The sequence below is a fragment of the Apteryx rowi genome, unplaced genomic scaffold (assembly GCF_003343035.1).
Source record: "Apteryx rowi isolate R43461 unplaced genomic scaffold, aptRow1 scaffold_66, whole genome shotgun sequence".
In the NCBI taxonomy this organism is placed as follows: domain Eukaryota; kingdom Metazoa; phylum Chordata; class Aves; order Apterygiformes; family Apterygidae; genus Apteryx; species Apteryx rowi.
In genome coordinates, this window is record NW_020450938.1 from 3,002,523 (window position 1) to 3,023,201 (window position 20,679).

The following is a 20,679-nucleotide window of genomic DNA, read 5'->3' on the forward strand; positions in this document are numbered from 1 at the left end:
CATGCATACACAAATGCACAGTAAAGAAAACACTTGTTTTCTGCCTACAGAGAATTCATTGAAATAGTGGGAACTAAGTAAGCATCAACATAAAAGGGAAAGGAGATGTGTCTGCTTTTTTGGATGTTTTGAGAGAGAGTATTATAAATATAATGTCATTTGCATAGGGACTTACAGCACAAGAATGACTAATTTAGTTGCAGCAGAAGAGATAAACAAATCAATCAATCTATTATATAATTATTTATATATATTCAAGTAGTGGTGATAAGTTATAGAAAAGTGATATCTAAATAGCAGTTTATAGAGTGCAGCTCATAGGTATGGAGTGGATTGTTTGGTTTCCAAAAGTAAAGTATCAAAATTTAAAAATATTTCTGTGAAATGCTTTCAGATATTTCAGAAGTTTTCAATTACAGAGGACTATTTGCCACAATTTTAATTCATTATCATACTTTATATGCTCACGAGTGCTGCATTCCTGGTGTATTTGATATAGATTTGTTCTATTTCTTATCTTTTGTTTGCCTCTTCTAAGAACGAGGTAGTTCTGTAGACAAATTAATGTTTGGGTATTTCTTATCATGTTAGAGTGTCAACTACTAAGAATCCCATGGTACACAATGTATGAACAAAAAAGCATGTATGGACTTCTGGGTAAAAATTGCCTTATGCATTCATTTTCAGTTCCTTTTCAGTTAACTACGGATTTGTTGTCTGTATGTAACAAAGCTGTGGGGAAGATGGTCAGATATTAACAGAGGCTCAAAACTCTGACAAGTAGCATGACTGCCTAGTCTGCTGGTGCAGGATGAGCCTTGTCATTGAAGTCTTATTTCTTCCTTTTAGATGGTACTGTGGTGGAACCTGACATGTCTGCGGGGTTTTGCCCAGATCACAAGGCAGCCATGGTTTTGTTCCTTGACAGGGTCTATGGAATTGAGGACCAGGATTTTCTTCTGCATCTTCTTGAAGTTGGCTTTCTGCCAGATCTTCGTGCTGCTGCTTCTTTAGATACGGTAAGGGTTTAAGTCTGTTGGTATTTCAGTTCCATTATCTTATTGAACACTGCAGCATTTTTCGTCCCCCAGAATATTTTTTATTTCTTCAACCTTCTGTGTTTCCCAATGCTGGATGAGCTGCCTGCTGCTGCTGAGCTTTGAAAATGTTTAAAGAGCAGTGAAGAGGCTTTCTCCAGAATGGTGCTGTCTTTGTAAGGAACCCACACTGATACCATATCTGGAAGAGATGCAATATCTTTCTCCAGGAGACCTTCTGAGCTTGTGGTGTGGAATCAAAATCAGATCAGCTGCCAAAAAGCATGTAACTGGGAGCCTCTTCCCAGAGACTTATCATGAAAGTGTTCCTCTCCAGAGATTTGTGGAAAACCTTCAATTTTTGTTTAATTCCTCCTTAAAATTGCTCTTTTTTTTTCTGTCAGTCGTCTTTGCATCTAATTTTTTCTTAGCTGGCTTGATACAGAAAGATCAAATTTAGAGAGTGTGTATGAGGGCTAAGACATGGACTTTGATTTCCTTATTTGACTTTCTATTGAAGCATTTTTCTAGAAAGTATGTTATTTAAGATAGAGTGGGTGAGCATTTATGCATGAAATTGAGGCTTGATCATAGCATGGCAAAACAACTGAATTTTGCCAGTGCAAACTTGACTTTGGTATTTTATGATTTTTGAGTGCTCTGTAAAGCAACTATGACATTCTTTAATATATTTTTGAAAATTATTTTTGTTTTTGAATGTTTAGTGTGCAATTTTATGGTATTCATCATGCTTTCATTCAAAAAAAAAAAAAAGTCACCTGGGAAAAGACTTTCAAATCAGAAAAAAAAACTGTCACCCAGCTTCCAGTAGGTATCAAGTTCTCATTTGTGTGTTTTGGAATTTTCCCTCTTTGTAACTACTACAGAAGGAAAAAAACAAAGAAAAAAGTTCTTTTCATTTGTAACAGCATTTGCCAGACAAATCTAATTTGTGTCCCATTTATTCCATAGGCTGCTTTAAGTGCTACAGATATGGCTTTGGCTCTGAATCGATACCTTTGCACTGCCGTCTTGCCTTTGTTGACCAGATGTGCTCCTCTTTTTGCTGGCACAGAGCATCATGCTTCCCTCATTGATTCCTTATTACATACCGTGTACAGACTCTCAAAGGGCTGCTCTCTTACCAAAGCTCAGCGAGATTCCATCGAAGAGTGTTTACTGTCTATCTGTGGGTAAGGAAAGGCTTTGGCAGCACAGAAATGCGAATTGGTAGAGTGACCTATGATATTCATAATACAGGAATGCAAAACTGTGCCATCAGTAGCATAATGAAGAATTTTTGCTGACATATGAGTAAGATATTTTAAATAGACTTACTATATTCAGTTTGCAACTTTATTAATCACTCATATGCATCCCTCAGTTATTTGGCTATTACTGACTTTTTAAAATGTAAAACTTGATAATTAAGAGGATATACTGCAAAAAGAGAAAGCTCTGGAGGTGTGTAATTGTGTATACACTGAAGTGCCGTTTAATTATTCTTTTTTAGCTGCACAGATTGGCAGCATTGTTGAGGATCAGTAGATCATAGTTTTATGTAAGCGTTTAATTCTGCTAAGCATTACATTTAAAGTCAATGACTGGTATTATGCCTCATCATTGACACCTATTGGATGAATTTCGTCTTGCCATCTGCAGTCTCAAGTACAGTTGATTATTATCCAAATTTTTTATAAGCCTAGAGGCTCAATTTTCAGAAGTCAGTTAGGCACTTATGAATTTAAGTTCTAGTGAAAGTTAGGCTTTTAAATCACCAGAGCTCTTCTGAACATTTCACTGTAAATGATTTTTTTCATAATGTGGAAATTTGTTTGGAAATGACAGACACACTGTAGGTGGTAATTTTGTAGCTTAGAGGGAAAAAAAAGTACTGTGCAGCAGTTTTTTATAAAATATACTATATTGATCATTTTATATACATGACCTTGATAAGAACTAATAAAATGAGCCAGTGCCAATATTTGCTGTTTGTCTGAAACAGTTTGATGTCCTTGCCATTCTAACATACATATTATACTTATTTCTTCTCTCTTTCCAGTTGGTGCCCGCTGCTGTGTGTTCTTGTTTAGTACATCCAAAGAATTAACGCTCATATGTCCTTCTTAGTTTATACGATATTCTTAAGCACCGTCGAGATATATTGCAAGAAATTTACATTATAGTGTTTTTTTCATGGGCATGATAATCATAGTATACAATAACAGAATAAAGTTTTTTCTTTCCTGATTTACTACATCTCTGTCTATATATCAGATATTTTCTCTGTGCTTCTTTAAAGTATGTGATTTGCATGTTCAGAAGGTTTTCTTTGATATGCACTTGTGTGCTCTTTTTTTGGGCATGCTTTTTGTAGTGCCATAAGCAAATGCCTATTGCTTTATGAATTTGAAAAATTTTAATGTTGTAGAAATGTCAGGTTACTTTAATGTATTTATTAATTATTTACATGAAACCATGCTGTACATCCTTTTGAAACGATCTGTCTGCTTTCAGGCAGTTGAGGCCTTCCATGATGCAGCATTTACTGAGAAGATTAGTATTTGATGTTCCTCTATTAAATGAACATGCAAAGATGCCTCTCAAGGTAAATGTGTATTTTAATCCTCAGTAACATTCCTTGTTACAAGGTGCAACAAAAATACTTACATAGGGAACGTTCTCTGTGTTCTGTATTGACTTATTTCCAATCTGCAAAATAGACCATTGTTCTTAGACATAGTTCTCCTCTAATTCTCTCCTTTTTTGAAAACCTATATGGAAACAGAATAAGGGAACCCTTGGAAATGGAAGAAAGATGAATTCAATGCAAAAGAAAGACAACAATTAATAATCTCCATGTATCCTAACTTCTGCCCTTTGTGTTGATTTTCCCTGCCCTCAGAAAATGGAGTCTTTTTCTGTGGTTTGTGCTTGCAAATCTGAGGAATACATATTTGTTATTAATCTTCAATTTTATTTTCTGCCCCCAAAGATTTCTCCATATTATTTGATTCTGATTCCTAATCCACAAGAAAGATGTGTTGTTTCCTTACAGAGATGATACACTCCTTAAAGATTCCTCAGATTTCAGCACCAATTCTCGGAAATGCGTCATTTCCTACCTTACATACTGCTACTTTTCAGCAGCCCTTTCTAATGCTTTCCCACCACAACTCTGAACAGGACATTTCTTCTTTTCTTATTTAATTATTCTCTCTTCTTTAAAAGCCACATATCAGGGTTAATTACATTTTATATCTGTTTTCTTTGCCAAAATACTAATCAGAATTATGTAGGTTTGTAGTAGCCGGATCATGGTCTCTGACCTTAGATGAGGAACTGGAATCACTAGTCTCAACCAGGACCTGCTGCATTGTCTTACCTCTCCTAAGGGCTTCAGAATTCAGTTGTGTATCCCAAGAAGTATTCAGTCAAACTCAAGGTGCTAGAGCAGCCATTCTTTAATACTTACATGTGAGAATTATACTTACATGTGAGAGATTATTCATGTGAGAATAGCATGTGATAATTTAGCGTACTGCACCTGAGGGGTGTCTTCTCATGTATTCTGACAGTGCTGGAACGACTAAGCGGCAATATTGTAAGGCACTTGACTCTCTCTGCTTGGCTATGACTCTTCTTTAGGCTTTGTTGAGAGAGAACTTCCCAAGATCTGTTCATCTAGGACAGCAAGGTTTTTGACCCTGAAGGTCTTTAGAGTAATGACTTTTCTGTATTGCTGAACCAAAGAGGAAGGAAATAATAACTAGACTCCTTCTATAGGGGAGCCAGGCTTCAGGAGAGGAATATAGATATGAGGAGAACCATGGTGTTGGCTGGGGCAAGCAATTTTGTCCACTGATACTTGAACAAGTAATAGATGCTGCTGAGGAAAGTGAAGTCTTTACCTAAGATAAATCCAGAACTTTGCTAAGATCTCACTGTCACTAAACTGTGATTTAATAATGGAATATTGCATATATCTGCTAATGTATTTCTGATTTAAAAGTACTGTGCATACTCCTTATGTACTTGTGCTAGCAAACAGATTATAGTAGTCTTAATTCCAAAGAGAGAGCTACAAGTTCAGTCGTGGTTCTGGAGATGTAAATTTGGAGATTTGAGAAGGGACGAAGGGAAAGGAGGAATTCACAATGACTAAGTAAGAACGGGGTACTCTCTGTTTTGAATATCTCTGCTGGTGGCTACAATTAAAAATTAATGTAGTTAAGGCAGCATGTGAATTTAAATCTTTGGTGCTTCTCCTGTATAATTTTGTGTGAATCTTCTGGAACAGGACTGCCTTGTTTTTATTTCCGCTAAGACGTTTTCAGTGCTTCATCTGGGACTACTCTAAGAGTAAACCTGCCTTTATTCCTGGCTAGATTAAAAGACAAATTAGATGTTAGCACTCACATTTTGTCCAAAAGCCAAATCTGATATCTGGCCGTTGTGTAATAGAATTTGTTTTGAAAGAAAGTTTTCAAATAGCTCTTAGATTCTTAAATGCCGTATTTATAAGATCTCTGTGATTCTACATCAGTAATAAAATTTCTGTCTTTTTCTGTTATATGATGTATATAATTTCTTGTCTCTCCTTCTTCCTTAATCATCTGACAGCTTAGATAATAGTTCCTTAAATCTGAAGATATGCAAATGTATTATATGGATCCTTTTTTTTTTTTTAATCCATGAAACTGAGGTTTGCAAAACAGTGAGTTTATATTTTTGGTTATCAAAATCCTCACTTCTACACTCCAGTACTTTTTTTTTTTAATTATTGTCCTTCTTTCTGCTTATTTACGTTATGAATATCTGCATTTTTACATCTTGGTATGTATTTTGACTAGAGAAAAGGGGATCCTAGCAGCTGTTTACTAGCTGTGACTTGTAATATTTTGCTAACATGCTTTGCAAAATGATGTTGAAAGGATTGCTTTTTTCTGTGAGAGATTGTTAAAATAAAGTCTAAATTGAAATTGCAGCCAGATTGTAGGAAATAGCATCCTGTGCCTTAGGAAAAGCTTCCTGCATCTGCCCCTGAATTAGAGTAGGACTAGATTTTCATACTTCACTATTGTTAGAAATTCGTTCTCATTTGGGGTTGCCTTCAGTGAGAGATTTTTAATTAATTTTATCTCATCTCGTCTGTGACTTAGGGGCATAGTAGATACATTAGGTAGAACATTTGTGAAGTATTCATTTGGCAAATACTTAGTAGCAGATCCTCACACCATTTGAGTCCATGATAATCTGGAATTTTGTAACCACTTAAGGAGAAAACATGCCTGAATGAATGGAGAGCGAGGGAGAATACAGCTCCTCTGCCAGTTATATTAGAGGGAGGTAGGATAGACTGATGTCAGGTTTTATAGATCACAGAAGAGAAGATGAACTATAGTTGGAATTTCTGTTGAATAGCTTCCAGACATGTTAGTAATAACTGGAAGCTGGGTTAAATCACAGTTCTACTGTCTTACCCATGTAGTAGCAGTTTGGAATAGTGACTCATTGAAGTGAATTCTTGGCTGTCCTGGAGCTGATGGGGTTCTTATGGTGTGGAGAAAAATTCTTCTCTGTCACATGCTTTTTGCATATGTCAGTAATGTAAGAACTTCTTGTTTTGTGGCGAGATCCACCAGGGATTTAAAAAAATATATAAATACATAGCATGAGGAATCAGAACATGTACTTCTTGATAAAAGTTAGAAATTGCTCTGGCAGTTTCTGTGTAGTGGTTGAGTGCCATAACCGAAGAACATAAGCAATTATATTTTATTTGCTTTCAAAATATGTTCTGTTTTAGTTGCTGACAAATCATTATGAAAGATGCTGGAAGTATTATTGTTTGCCAGGTGGATGGGGTAACTTTGGTGCTGCATCAGAGGAAGAACTTCATTTATCCAGAAAGTTGTTCTGGGGTATTTTTGATGCCTTATCTCAAAAGGTAATTCATTTTAATATCCAAGTATTACTAGAGGAGCCTTATTGGGTAACTTTTAAAAAAAATCTGTTATTTTTACCTAGTTTTTGTCAACCCTGCACTATCCACCTTGAAGGGAAAAATATAGGCTTTAGTAAATATAAGTCTTCCTGTTTAATTCTTCATGTTATAGCTCCTGCCTTAAGGTAGATATACCCTTTTGTGTGCTCATTACAAAATTATGTGTAGCTGTTGAAATAGTCTTGGAGTATATCTATACAGGTCAAGTCAATGTCTGGGCCCTAAAAGCAAGTTCAAGCATCTGCAGATCGCTGAAGGCTACATTTTTCTACCTCACACACTACACATCCTTAAATCATGAGCACAGTCCTATGCTTAGTAGTAGATCACCCTTGACTCAATTCTATGTTGGACACAAGTTTGATAATACCCATCGGTATGTATTTATTGTTAATTCCATAGGTATTTTTAAGCAACCTGGTTACAACTTCATGAGAGTTCTGTTGCAAATCCAGAAAGGCTGTGAATATTCTCGCGCTATAGTCTATTCCCAGATACCTGCAAAGTGCCCAGTCTTGCTCCTGTTGAAGTTAATATTTTTTCCATTTACTTCAGCAAGATCAAGACTTGATCCTAGCTTTATCTTTAGTATATAGTATATTATGTGCCATCTTTTATTTTCAGAACAGAAATTCAATTTCAGGTTGAATAAGCAAGTCATCCTATGACTGTTCGGTTTCACCTATAGCCATGTCAGGTTCAGCAAGGGTGTTGGTAGCTTCCATTCACTGCTCTCTTTCTGTCCCTTGTGTGCTCCACAGAAGTATGAACAAGAACTCTTCAAATTGGCATTGCCTTGTCTGAGTGCGGTTGCAGGGGCCTTACCTCCGGACTATATGGAATCAAATTATGTCAGTATGATGGAAAAACAGTCTTCAATGGATTCAGATGGCAACTTTAACCCTCAACCTGTTGATACCTCAAAGTAAGGAAGTACATTGCTGCAACTAATTTGTACCTTGGGTGGGTAAAAGGAGGGATGAAGTCTGTTATTGGATATGATGTGAAGTTACAGCTTTTATTCATGCCTATTTTGAACACTCGTCTTTTAGATAAAATGGAGATCTTGTGCTTTAAAGCAAGAAATACACAGTTAGAGAAATAATTCCTGTCATTATTAACAACAGCCAAGATGCTAATTCAAGTGCCTGTGGATGATAGTATACCTACAGACAATAATATTGATCATATATTTATATAATGTCTTTTTACTCTGAATGATGGGAAAGTGGGCAGAAAGATCTTCATTCTCTCTGCACAGTCAGACTCTGACTACACATTAGCCAGACAAAACACCTATCTGAAGGGGATCTTTGTTTCCTGATTTTTGGTTACAGCCAGAGCCACCTTTTACTCTGTATAGAATAGTCTTACAGCAGAGAAATTACGCGCTATATCTTGAGCAATACCATTTGTAGGACATCTTTTCCAATTGCCCTTGTGGGCATTCTGTCTATATCGACACTCAGGAGACAGAATTCCTTCAGTAGATTGATGCCTTTGATTCACTATGCTGGTATGTACATGGACATGGTAAGATGCTAGCAGAAGCCATAATGTGGCCTGGAATATAGGAATCACGTCAGTCTCCACTAAAATTCGTTTACCTAAGATATATTTAAGATATATGRAGATTTAGCAAAATTTAACAAGGATATTTTACTCTCATTAAAGAGACTAATTGAAGAAGACTTTATCTAGTTTCATTTCAGAGGAATATAGTAGATAGCCAGAATACATTCAGTAGTTCCAAAAAATGCTACCTAACATTACCCAAGTCATCAATTACTGTGCTTCTCATTTCCATATAAGGGGCCAATAGTTCTGTGATGATTCAGGACAAAGCAAGTACTACTTCTATCAGTATTGCTTCTACCCTGTCCTGTGTTGTTTTGCATGCCAGTCCTGTATCCCAATGCTTACCAGTCCTACCCCTATTTAGATGAAGCTATAGATGATATGACCTTATTGTATTTCTGCATTTATGCAAAGTATTATACTGTCATTAGAGTTGCACCCCACACACCTTCAAACAATAAAAATGCTGCTTACAATATTTAATGAATATTTTATGGCCTCTGTCTATTTTCCATGTGATTAGGCTCTTGCAAACTGTTACTTTGATTGTATATGGGATCATTATTCCCACTTTTTTCCCATTCTATGACTGAAAATTAAAAGATAGACTCTCCTAGTTTCCAGTAGATGGCATTACAGCACTGTCCCTGCCTAAATTCTATGTTACAGGAGGGAAGATCTTGCTATTTCAGAAATGATCAAGAAGTGCACCAGAACTTTCAATTATAAGAATGCAGATGCAGAAGAATACTGATATTTAATAAATAATTTTTGGAAAAGAATTCTGTTTCTAGTGCTTGTTTAACAGTTAAGATAGCTGCTTTTCTTAGCTGCTCAAGAAATTTCAACTTCAGCAGTGTCTTGTTGAAGTGCTAGTGTATTTATTTGTATACTATTTTTTCATAAGGATTTTTATAATTTTTTTTAGCTATTCGTTGGGTTGTTGGAAAATAAAGCCTTAAGTGTATAACTTTTGAGTTGTTATAAGTTACAATGCTTCAGTTATATAATGAAATTTATAGGAATATATAAAATATATAGCATGCTTCAAAAAGGATTGTTAGCATAGCTGGTTTATAACTGACATATGTAATAAGTTAGCACTGTATTTCTGAAACTAAAGGTCATAGTTACATTTTTAATCTCAAGAAAATGAATGTTAGTAATAGAAACATGGCAAAAAGCATGAGTACTGGGTATCATTATTGTTTTTTCACCACACGTGTGTTAAAGAGGTGAAAATCCTGTCACAGCTGTGGTCCTCGTTCAGCAGCCATTAAATAAGTCGTATTCTTTCCCTTGATTTAAGTGGGGCTTGAAGCAAACTATGTATGAGGAAAGCAGCACAATAAGGTATTTTGCATGGATGTATGCACTGCTAATTATTTATTTGAAAGTTTTCTTCAAAACAACACCATTCTCATTTTAGCATGTGGAATATAATGGTTTTTTCCCTTCACTTTCAGCATTACAATCCCTGAAAAGCTAGAATATTTCATTAACAAATATGCAGAACACTCTCATGATAAATGGTCAATGGAAAAGGTAAAATCTATATTCCTGTTAAAGCAGAATATGAATTTTTATGTGTATCCATTTAATCTTAACAAGATTTTACTCTGTTATTATTTTTCATAAGATTACAAGTTGGTACATATGTAAGATATGAATTTATATTTTCTTGAATTACATTTTTTTGAGTAGTTCTGTAAGTACATTTGAGTATTTCATGCTGGTGTTTCACCATTTCTTTATTGTTAACTTTTGAGTAAATATACTTGCTAATTGTAGTTTTATTGATTTCAAATTTCACTTTTTTAACCAAAAAATCTGCAGGAATTCCATATTTCTGTGTAGCTTCTGTGTCTGGTATTAGAAAATATTCCTTAAATGTAAAACAGTATCATGTTCTATGTAAATCAAGGATCATGCTCTTAGGAAATCAAGAAAAAGAAAATGAATTGAAATGTTTACTTCAAGTAAACATTAACYTTCAAAAAGATAGCATTTTACATAATTCATTTTGTTATAAGCAGATAAAGCAGGGCTGACAAAATTGTTGAGAAAATAACAGAAAGAAAATTTAAGAGAGAAAGTAGCGCTGCAGAAGCATTATTCAGTTTCTTTGCACAAATAAAAATAAGATTTTTCATAATTTTTCCCTCTCACCCATTTTTTTCTTTTATTACCATTTTCAGTTTGCCAATGGATGGGTATATGGTGAAACATATTCTGAATCTGCAAAAGTGCAACCATTAATGAAACAATATAAATTACTGTCCGAAAAGGTGAGGAATTTGTTCATTCTTTTTGATCCAGTGTGACTAAAAGATTGCTTCTTTCACGCTGAGTGTATCACCTTATGTTTACATCACTTTCTTTTTGATTTAGAATGCATCAACTAATGTGTGATTGTTCTCTTCCTCTGAAATCTCAAGAAGAGACAATAGGCTTGGTATTGTACAATAGCTAGGCCACTCAACCTACTTTCTTTCATGGCTGAACTTAATTTATGATGAAGTGTCACATCACCACTATGTTTTTACAGTGAGATCATACAGGCATGCCTAGTTGGTTAGTGAGGACTTGGGCTTACCAGCAGAGGGCCATGAAGATGATTAGAAGGTTGGAGAACTTGACATAGGAAGAAAAGGTTAAAGGAAAAGGGTTTGTTCAGCCTAAAGAAAAGAAGGCTCTGGGGTGATCTAATCACAGTCTCCCAATACCTAAAAAGTCATTGTAGAGAAGATGGAGCTGCTCTCTTCACAGAGATGCACAGGACAAAGACAACAGGTGTAAGCTGCTCAGGAGATTCTGGACATAAGAAAAAAAATTATTCACCGTTAGAACAATTAAATATTCCAGTATGTTGCCCAGAGAAGTGGTGAAATCTCCCTCACTGGAAATATTCAAGACTTGACTTGACAGGGCCCTGGACAACCTAATTTAAGGCTGTATTTTCAGTGGAATATTGAGCCAGATGATCTTCAGAGGTCCACTGCAACCTTGACTTTTCTATGATTCTATGATTTTGAGTTTTGCTTCATGTAGTAGACAAAGTACCTTATTACTCGTGATAATTAGCTGCTTCACTTTGGAGCTGATACCTGAACATGCCATTAACACTGTTATCCTTGTGATCATCACCTTTTTTATTTCCTTCTTTGCTGTGACCTTATGCTGTAAGGGCTGATTTCAGTAGATTACTTTGCATCTCAGTATAGCCAGGCAAAAGTCCAATAGTTGAGTTTCACTCTGTAGAGCTACAGAATTAACACAGTAATTATTGCCTGTGTACTCTCCTAGGAGAAAGAAATCTATCGATGGCCAATAAAAGAATCACTGAAAACCATGCTGGCATGGGGATGGCGGATTGAAAGAACAAGGGAGGGAGACTCCATGGCGCTCTATAATCGAACACGTCGCATATCTCAAACCAGTCAAGTAAGTCATTTTATATTCCAGAAAAATGCAAGCAAAATATGTTTTCATTTTTAGGTTTTAAATGATGAAATATTCCTGCAGCATGAAAACACATGGAAGTATTTTTTGCAAGCAATCATAGAACTTGTAAAACTGGTTTGAGATTTGGTTTTCTATTCATAGAAGCTGGAAATTTCTGCTTGCTAGCTTTCCCTATTCAAAAATAGTGTTCTAATAAACATTTTCAAAAAAGTATACAAAATTGAAATATTAATGTAGTTTTTCACTTTTAAAAATTAATTGCATTATTTATGAGAATTATTTACATCAGTAGGTGATTACACATCAATAGTGAGTATTAATATGATTTTGATGTCCTTTTTTGTGGAATTTTGTGGAATTTTGTGGAATTATGGATGCCTTTAAGCATGTAGAGAAATAGAGGTACATATATAAATGAATTTTATTTCTTTTTTAAAGGAAAATAAATACAAATATCAATGTTAATGCAGCATTAAGTTTGCAACTGTAGACAATCAACATTCTGAAAATTCTCATGATAGGCTTTTCCTTAAAGATAGCCTCCTTAAATCAAAATGCTATTAGGATAAAACATAGAAATATTGGCAGTATATTTTCTGAAAACTTTGCATACTTCACAAGTTAAACTGAGGGGCAAGATTATCTTTGTCTCTCAATCACATAGACACATATGGAGCCAAGTCAGTGAGGGAAATAAAATGTGAGTGGAAAAATCTTTCCCTCTTCTCTCATCTCATCTCTGCACAATTTCCATGTGCAAGTATGGCAATATGTTTATGAAAAAGGAGCAGCTGAACCTGCTCCTCCAACTCACTCTAGACACCACCAGGTGTGTATCATGTGGTTCAATTTAGCAGTTGGGATGAGGTGCAAATTATAGTTCACAAACTATAATTCCCTTTCAAAATTCCTGACTTACAAGTTTTCCTGATTTTTGGGTATTATAATATATTCTGCTGTCATCAGCAAAAAACCAGCATTTTCACATGTTCAGCCAAGAAATTTTGAGTATATTTAATCAATATCTTCATGTTAGTGTAACAGCTTGAACTGTTGGTTTTAGGAAACAAAACAATATTTTTTTAGATCAAAATTTATTTACTGTGTGCTACTCTCATATTCTTTGTGTTATTCTCTTCTCTGTTATAAATACATGCCTTTTGAAATGAGTCTTTTGAATCTCTAAGCCTTGTATGTGCTCATATATATGCATATAAAAATAATATCAGACATAGGAACTAAATTCTGAATACTGATAATAGTTTAGTAAGTTTCTAAAGGCAGGTGTTCCTATGGTGGATGTGAATTTATCTATTACAGCAGAATCCTGGTCTATCAGATACCAGATTCTGTTATATCCTTAAAATGTAGGATCATATGCAAGCATATGTAGGTTTGCAGTAGTGTAAATCAGTGCCCTGGAAATCTGAGGGCCAAATCTTGTTATCTTCTTCCAGTGGGAGTTTTGCTATCAGTTTTTTAGGAATTAACATTGCAACATTGTAGCAACACTGTTGCAACTCTCCAAGGGAGATATTACGCAGGGGGAAGGTGATTTTATTTCAAAACAAAACTGGGGCAAAATTGATTTTACCTGCTTACACTCTCATACGCACATACTCACTATCACCATGACGTGTGTTTCCAAGTAGTCTGTCCAGCATGTATGCACTGAGATGCTTTTATCCTAATGGTCTCACAGTCTCTCCTGTGTTCCTTATGAAGACATGGAGGATAAGGGAACACCAGCTGTAAAGTTCTCCATGCATCTTCTGAACTCCTTGACTTCTTAGTTTGGCAACCATGTGCTAGTTGTAGATGTGTCTTTTTGCACCCTTTAGAAGCTTAAAGTGATCAGTCTGTCCATCCTGTCCAAACTCTGTGAGTCATCAGGACTTAATCACTGTCCTTTGTTTCTTGGTCTGGGTTGAAAGGCAAAATTCAAAAATTCAGTTCAAAATTCAAACCTTGATTTTTGGCTGAACTCACCTTAAAGTAGAAGATGTGAGATTTGGCCTGCCTCTACTTTAGGAAAAAATCTCTGGAAAACACAGCAGTTTGATCATAACTTCAGTACAGCGTTATTCATAATGAATTCAAATCTTAAATATTTGTTCAAGTGAAATTAACATTTGAATGAGTGCGATTCATGTCTAATTGGTGTCTGTCTTTGGGAGTAAATGACTGTGTGTGTTGTAATTACCTAACAAAAAATTTAGACCTTTGCCTAAATCTAACTTCCATTTACCACCTTTAGTATTTTTTTGGTTGGACAGAAATTTTCAGGTTACTTGGGATCTTTTTGCTCTCTAGAGATAGACAAGTGGCTCTTTTTCCTTTAGTTCTTTCATTGCCTTCAGTATCTTGTTAATGCTAACTTCTTTACAACAAAAGCATGTATAACTCCATTGTTTTGCATGTTTGTCATTCAGATCTCTGTAGATACCGCCCATGGTTACAGCCCTCGAGCAATTGACATGAGCAATGTCACCCTCTCCAGAGACGTTCATGTAAGTCAGAAACACTTAATATGCCTGCCCTTTTTTGGCAATTTAAATTTTTCTTTCTTTCTAGTTTATTTAAATCATTCGTACCTTATTTATATTATTTCCTTTGAAATGCTTTGATTTTTTTTTTTGTCTGTTTCATCATTGCTCTTTGATCATTTGTTACTTTAAAAAACATGGATAAGGTTGTAAGGCTTCAAAGTTTATTTTAGTCCTGGATTGATTTTCCCAGCCCTCTTTGTGAACATCTGTCATCTTGAAGAGAATTCTGTTTAGAAGAGCATGCAGCATCAGCTTTTTTCTGTGTTTGTCATTCATTTCTCCACCATCTCCCCAAAAAGTTTTGTCACTGTTCTTTTTTTCTATACTGAATAAATTAGAGTCATGAGACAATGTTATGTTAAATCTTATGAGAATAGAAAATGAAGTGGTTGGGGGTAGGATTTTGACCATAAATCTATTAGTAGTTTGCTGTTATATGGAACAAGTGTTTTTTTAATTGATAAATGAATGATGTTAGTCTTAGAAAGACAGGTTTTGTCATGGAATTTGATGAAATGCATTGCTAGTTTTTGCAGTCTACTAATTGCTGTGAGTGTGATTGCAATATTATGTAGACATACTACACTAGATTGTTTTAGGCAAGTTAGCAGAGTATGTGTACCAGTATAGTGATGGCAACATGGAGTTCAGTGCTAGTTACAAAAAACAGGGTTAAGTTAGCCCATATTGAGCTCGACTGCAGTGCAGTGAAACAAGCAGCAAGTAGTAAGGTAACTGGCTAACTGTGCAGTATTGTACTTCTGATCAAGTTCTCAGACTGAATTTTCCTTCCTTGTTTYCTACCTTGTGGTTTCCAGCTTTATATTTCTATCATTGTAGATTGCTGACTAAGTTTATAATAACAAGAATTTTCTCCCAATTAATTGTCATGATTTATACTATTCAGTAGATTGCTGATCATTCCAAAGAGTTAATAAAATTGGTAATTGAATAACACCAATTCTGTCACTAGACTCTTATCAAATTGATGGAACAGTGTCATTATAATTGCAGAATTTGAGATTTGCATAGACTCAGAATAATCAAAAGACCATACAAACTTTATATAATGCTTGTGACTTGGCTCTAATGTGAACATCATCATAGTATTATAAAGTGGGAAACCAAACCCAGAGAAAAGTGACCAGCCTGTCACTAAACAGAAAAGAAAATGGCATTAGAACTTGAATTACTCCCTTGCTTACTCTTTTATGCTAAACCACCCGACATTTGACATGAATTATTTCCTTTGTGGCCCTCAGTTACGAAACAGTCATGACTGGTTTTACGATTCATTTTTCCTTAGTTATGATGAAAGCTCTCTCTTGAGAACAACTTCAGATTGCGTACAGTGGAGTATTCACCTGGGCCAGGCTACACCCACAGTTTATAGGCATTGCCGGCAAGAGCAGTCCTGGTTCAGTCCACTGGTTTACTGTGCTTTGTTTGCCTCACCAGGGCCTTCTGGAGTTTCTCGTCAGCCCTGCTTTGAGAATCAAGTCTCTGTTTGACATTCTAGTACTGTTTCCAGACTATATTCCTCTCTGCGGCTCCTCCTTTTTTGTACTAGCAGTTTTCTCTTCAGCAGCTGGTCCCTAGTTTCTACCTACATTATACCATACCTACCTAAATTCTATATCATAATTTTTCAATAAAACTGATGTTTTCAGTGAACCGTTACAATGCCACTGTATTGAAAATCGATTATGCTGCTTCTATTTTTTTAAAAACCTGTTATTTAATATAGACTAGAAATTTTCCCTTCTTTGAGGTTAACCATTGCAACACACATCATTAAGCTCTCCTTTTTCTAAGGCTATGGCTGAGATGATGGCTGAAAATTACCATAACACATGGGCAAAGAAAAAGAAAATGGAGCTTGAAGCAAAAGGTAATACATGCTATTTACATTATATAAAGTTTTGTATGGTTATCTTGGGTCATATATTTGAGGAAAAGTATTAGACTGACAGAAAAGGTAACAGTCAATTAGTCTTGACAATTAGTCAATTGTCTTGAAGAAGAAACAAGAAAATATCTATTCCTAATTATAGTTTTCAATTACATATTTGTGATTTTTAATGCCTAGAAGTATACCTGAGCTTTTATAGGGCTGAGTGTTGCAGTTCCTGCTGAGGTAGCTTACCTGTTCAAATGTATGAAAGGAAGAGATCTCAAAACTTGTAAATAACTTTATGCTACATTAATACATTTTCCTTTTATCAGTAGTCTTTCAAACTGTTGCCCAGTGGGCTTTGATTTCGTTTGAATTACTTACTTTATTGGAGGGGGATCTACGTGTCATATATTGAATTGACAAATGGATAGACTTAGAGTAGATTCTTGATTCCACATGAAAAGTTGCACATGCTCTGTGATCTCTGCTAATCTAAGTGACAAATGTTGTCATGTTATGTGTGACTTATTGTTTTTACAATACATTTGTATTTACATTTGTTTATTTTTTGTATTAAAGCTAAATTTTTGCATATAAAATTAGATTTGTACATGGAGAAAGCAGTAGTTGGAGACACAGCAAGTTTTCATTTGCAAATGCTGAAGTTAGGGTTTTTTCTTATTGAAAGATATCAAGTCTAAATAACACTTGCCAGACTTGTCAGGTTTTTTTTCCCTTGTTTTATTTATATGTAAACTTTCAGCTAATGTATGGTAGTTTAGCTTTTATGAAAAAGAGAAGTTTCACCTGCAAGTGTCTTCGATAAATCACTATGAATTTCCATATCCTTAATTATATTTCTCCTTATTACAGTTTATTACAATTTTTATAGACTTTTTAAAGCTTTTTTCAGGATGTGTAGCAATAGAATGAGCTAAATCTGGGAACTAGAGGCTGCAGGAAGGCTAGGTACTTAAATGGATATGCTATATTTGAAGGCTTTGAAAGTAAAATTTGCCTCTGAGCAGCACTTCGATGAGAAGGCTTTATAGTATTTGTAGTGTTATGCAAAGGAATGCACTATTGAAAAGGCTAAAGGCTGACATAGTGAATGCAGCAGAGGCTTCCAATAGTGTGCTGCTTGGTGTGAAAAGTAAATGTATTTGTCAGCTGAGCAAAATCTGGCCTTTGAGGATGGGTTTTTTTTCTCCAGTACATATGCCAGTCTTCAAAAAAATTTTTTATACAGCATATGTATAAAGAACAGAACAGTATTGCAGACTTCAGATACAGGTACGCATATGACAATTATATTTCTTATATAGATTTTTTTTTCATTTCTTTGGCAAGATCTCTTTCAGAATATCATCCATGATTGTTCTTTAATGATTAGGTAAATTCAGCAATACTGACATAAGAATTCTCAGTAATATGACTTTTCATGCCCCCCCCTTTTTTTTTTCATTTTTGGAAGTGGCTAGGCAAACTTCAGTTTCTTTGGAGCAGATGTATGATTTCAAATAGCTTCAGTTTTCTAATGTTGCCAGAAGACTTTATCATACATTTACTCTGGAAGTTTGTCTGTACCATGCACACACACTGTCTAACATGTCATTCAGGATGGAATACTTTAAATTTAAAACACTAATAGGAGTCATAAAAATCAAGTTATTTAATAAGTTTATTTATTTATATTGCRTTAAGACTTTGTGAATCTAATTTAAAAATGCTTGCTGTTGCAGTTTAAAATGACAAAATTCTGTAGTAAGCTAATGTGACAGTCTTGAATTGTACAGAAACCTCATAGATAAAAATACTAAACCGATGGCTCTGATTTCACTGTTCATGAGCAAGTGCATAATTTTATTTATGTGATTGCATTATTGAATTCATCATTTCTGTTTAGATATTAAAAATTTAATGTGCATAACAGGGAAAAAAGCTTCATGGTTAACAATGCAAAATTATGAAACTTTAAATACAATAAACTATTGTTTGCTCATTTTGTTAAAACACCTTAACTTTTTTAAAGATAAAGAGGAGATCTTCAGTTAATACCTATTGTTAGCACTATGTTGAACTGAATGGAGATTAATGGTTTAAGGTGAGGGCTTTTAAAGCATTTGTGTGTTTTTATGAACATATGTTGCATCTACTTTAATCTGAAAAGTGCAACAGAAGTGTAGCTTGGTCATAGCTATTAATTTCTCTTCATTTTTGTCAATTTAGTGTATAGGAATGGAATATCAGTTGCAGAAAAAGCATGGAGTAAACACAGCGATTTGCTGTTTGATATTTTTGCCTAATAAGGGTGAAGAGAGTTCCTATACTTGTCTCTATAACCAGGACAGACATTTAAAGCCTGGACAGAGCATGTAAAAGAAGAATAGTTGAATGAACTAAATTAGACTAAATAGTTGAATAAACTAAATGAGGAAGGAACACTCACATGAATAATGATTGGAAAAACAGATATTTATTTCCCACTGACTTTGAAGGAGCCCAAGATTTTATGGGAGATCAACAACTTCTTGTTGCAGACATTATGTTTCTGTTTTTCATTAAAGGCTTTTCATATACACAAATCAGTTAGCCACCTGAAAATTGCAAGTGCCCTTCCCCTTCATTGCACACTTTGAGTGTATTAATTATAATTGAACGATCTACGATATTCTTAATGATTTTCAAAGATATGGCACGTACTTTATATGTTGTTGGATGTCTGTCTTCAACTATAATACTATGGAAACAGATCAGTAGATCATGATACCAGAATAAAAATCAATGATTTGAATGTTAAGGGCTATACTTTCAACCCCCCCCCCAAAAAAAAACAAAAAACAAACAAAAAACCCCACCAAAAACAGAAACAAAAGCAAAAACGCAAGTTGCCCTTGAGTTTTTCATTTTCTATGCACTTTTAAGGGCTCGGTCAGAACTAATGGAAAATTTTAGAATATGTTACCTCCAAAATCAGCCATGGATATGTCTCCAACATTTTGTGGAAAGGATTTGTTTCCTTCTTTTATAGATGATTACTAGAGACTTGCTGAAAAACATTTTTTTCTGAGATAAGTTTGATCATTTCCCTTATCATTCTCTGGGATTTCATAGCAATTATCACAGCAATTAATTGTGATCTGCTATATGATGGTAATTTTAGAAGAAGCTGAAATTCTAACAATGTTTTTTATGCAAATATTTGTATTAGTAATAACTACCTTATTTTCCTGCCAAGTTAGCTACCTACACACAGAGAGCTATCACTACATTACCTATTTGTAAGAAATAAAGCRGAATTTATTCTATTTATCTTTCTGTTTCTGCAGCAATCTTTTGATCAGACTGGTCAGTTGTCTGAACCATGTTTGAATAATATATGCTGAATATTTTTATATCTTTCTGGCTTGAACCTGTAACTATAAAATACATCTACATCACTCTTTCATGTTTGCTTAGATATGCTTGTATTTTGCTGAATTACATGAACCCTTTGCTGTCATCAGAATGTTTAAAAGCAAAACTGTGTTGGAATGACAGATTTTGATTTTCTTATGAAAGGATGCATTACATACTGCAAACACTGTTAAGAAGGAAATAACTGCTTAACTGTTAGGAACATACATTTTAATTACAACTTGTTTTAATGAAAATGGATATTTTTCAGTAAATCCAACATTTTTTCTAATATTTGCAGCAATTGACTGTTTTGAAATGTTATATTCAGTCATGTCTAAATATCTATCTGAATATTTGGAGAAACAGATTTGTGTATTTGTGTTAAGAAACAGAAAAGTGTATTGTTGGTACTTCAGATAAGATTATACTGCAATGCACTGTGTGATAATACCACTTTGCTATTGCAAATTGGGAATTATCACGTCAACAGATACTCATTAACTGCCTTTTAATTCTCTTGACATTTCATTAGTGGGAGGAGGCAACCATCCTCTTCTGGTTCCCTATGATACACTCACAGCCAAAGAAAAAGCCAAGGACAGAGAAAAAGCACAGGATATTCTGAAATTTCTACAGATTAATGGATATGTTGTCTCCAGGTAATTCTCTATTCAGTACTAATGTCACAGACAGTTTCTAAATATCCTCAGCTTTTCTTCTATTAAAAAGAAATTCTATGGTCAGTTT

The 20,679-nt window shown here is 34.6% G+C and overlaps 1 protein-coding gene across 1 annotated transcript in view; it reads left to right on the forward strand.

The window, feature by feature from the left end:
- RYR2 (ryanodine receptor 2) overlaps nucleotides 1-20,679 on the forward strand; it is a 479,557-nt gene that overhangs the window by 340,855 nt on the left and 118,023 nt on the right. Inside the window, exons 50-60 of the mRNA XM_026085098.1 lie at nucleotides 850-1,019; nucleotides 2,010-2,230; nucleotides 3,555-3,645; nucleotides 6,847-6,987; nucleotides 7,806-7,969; nucleotides 10,089-10,167; nucleotides 10,821-10,910; nucleotides 11,929-12,066; nucleotides 14,520-14,597; nucleotides 16,452-16,527; nucleotides 20,465-20,591. Coding sequence (XP_025940883.1) covers nucleotides 850-1,019; nucleotides 2,010-2,230; nucleotides 3,555-3,645; nucleotides 6,847-6,987; nucleotides 7,806-7,969; nucleotides 10,089-10,167; nucleotides 10,821-10,910; nucleotides 11,929-12,066; nucleotides 14,520-14,597; nucleotides 16,452-16,527; nucleotides 20,465-20,591 — 1,375 coding nt within the window. The remainder of the gene's footprint in view (nucleotides 1-849; nucleotides 1,020-2,009; nucleotides 2,231-3,554; nucleotides 3,646-6,846; nucleotides 6,988-7,805; nucleotides 7,970-10,088; nucleotides 10,168-10,820; nucleotides 10,911-11,928; nucleotides 12,067-14,519; nucleotides 14,598-16,451; nucleotides 16,528-20,464; nucleotides 20,592-20,679) is intronic.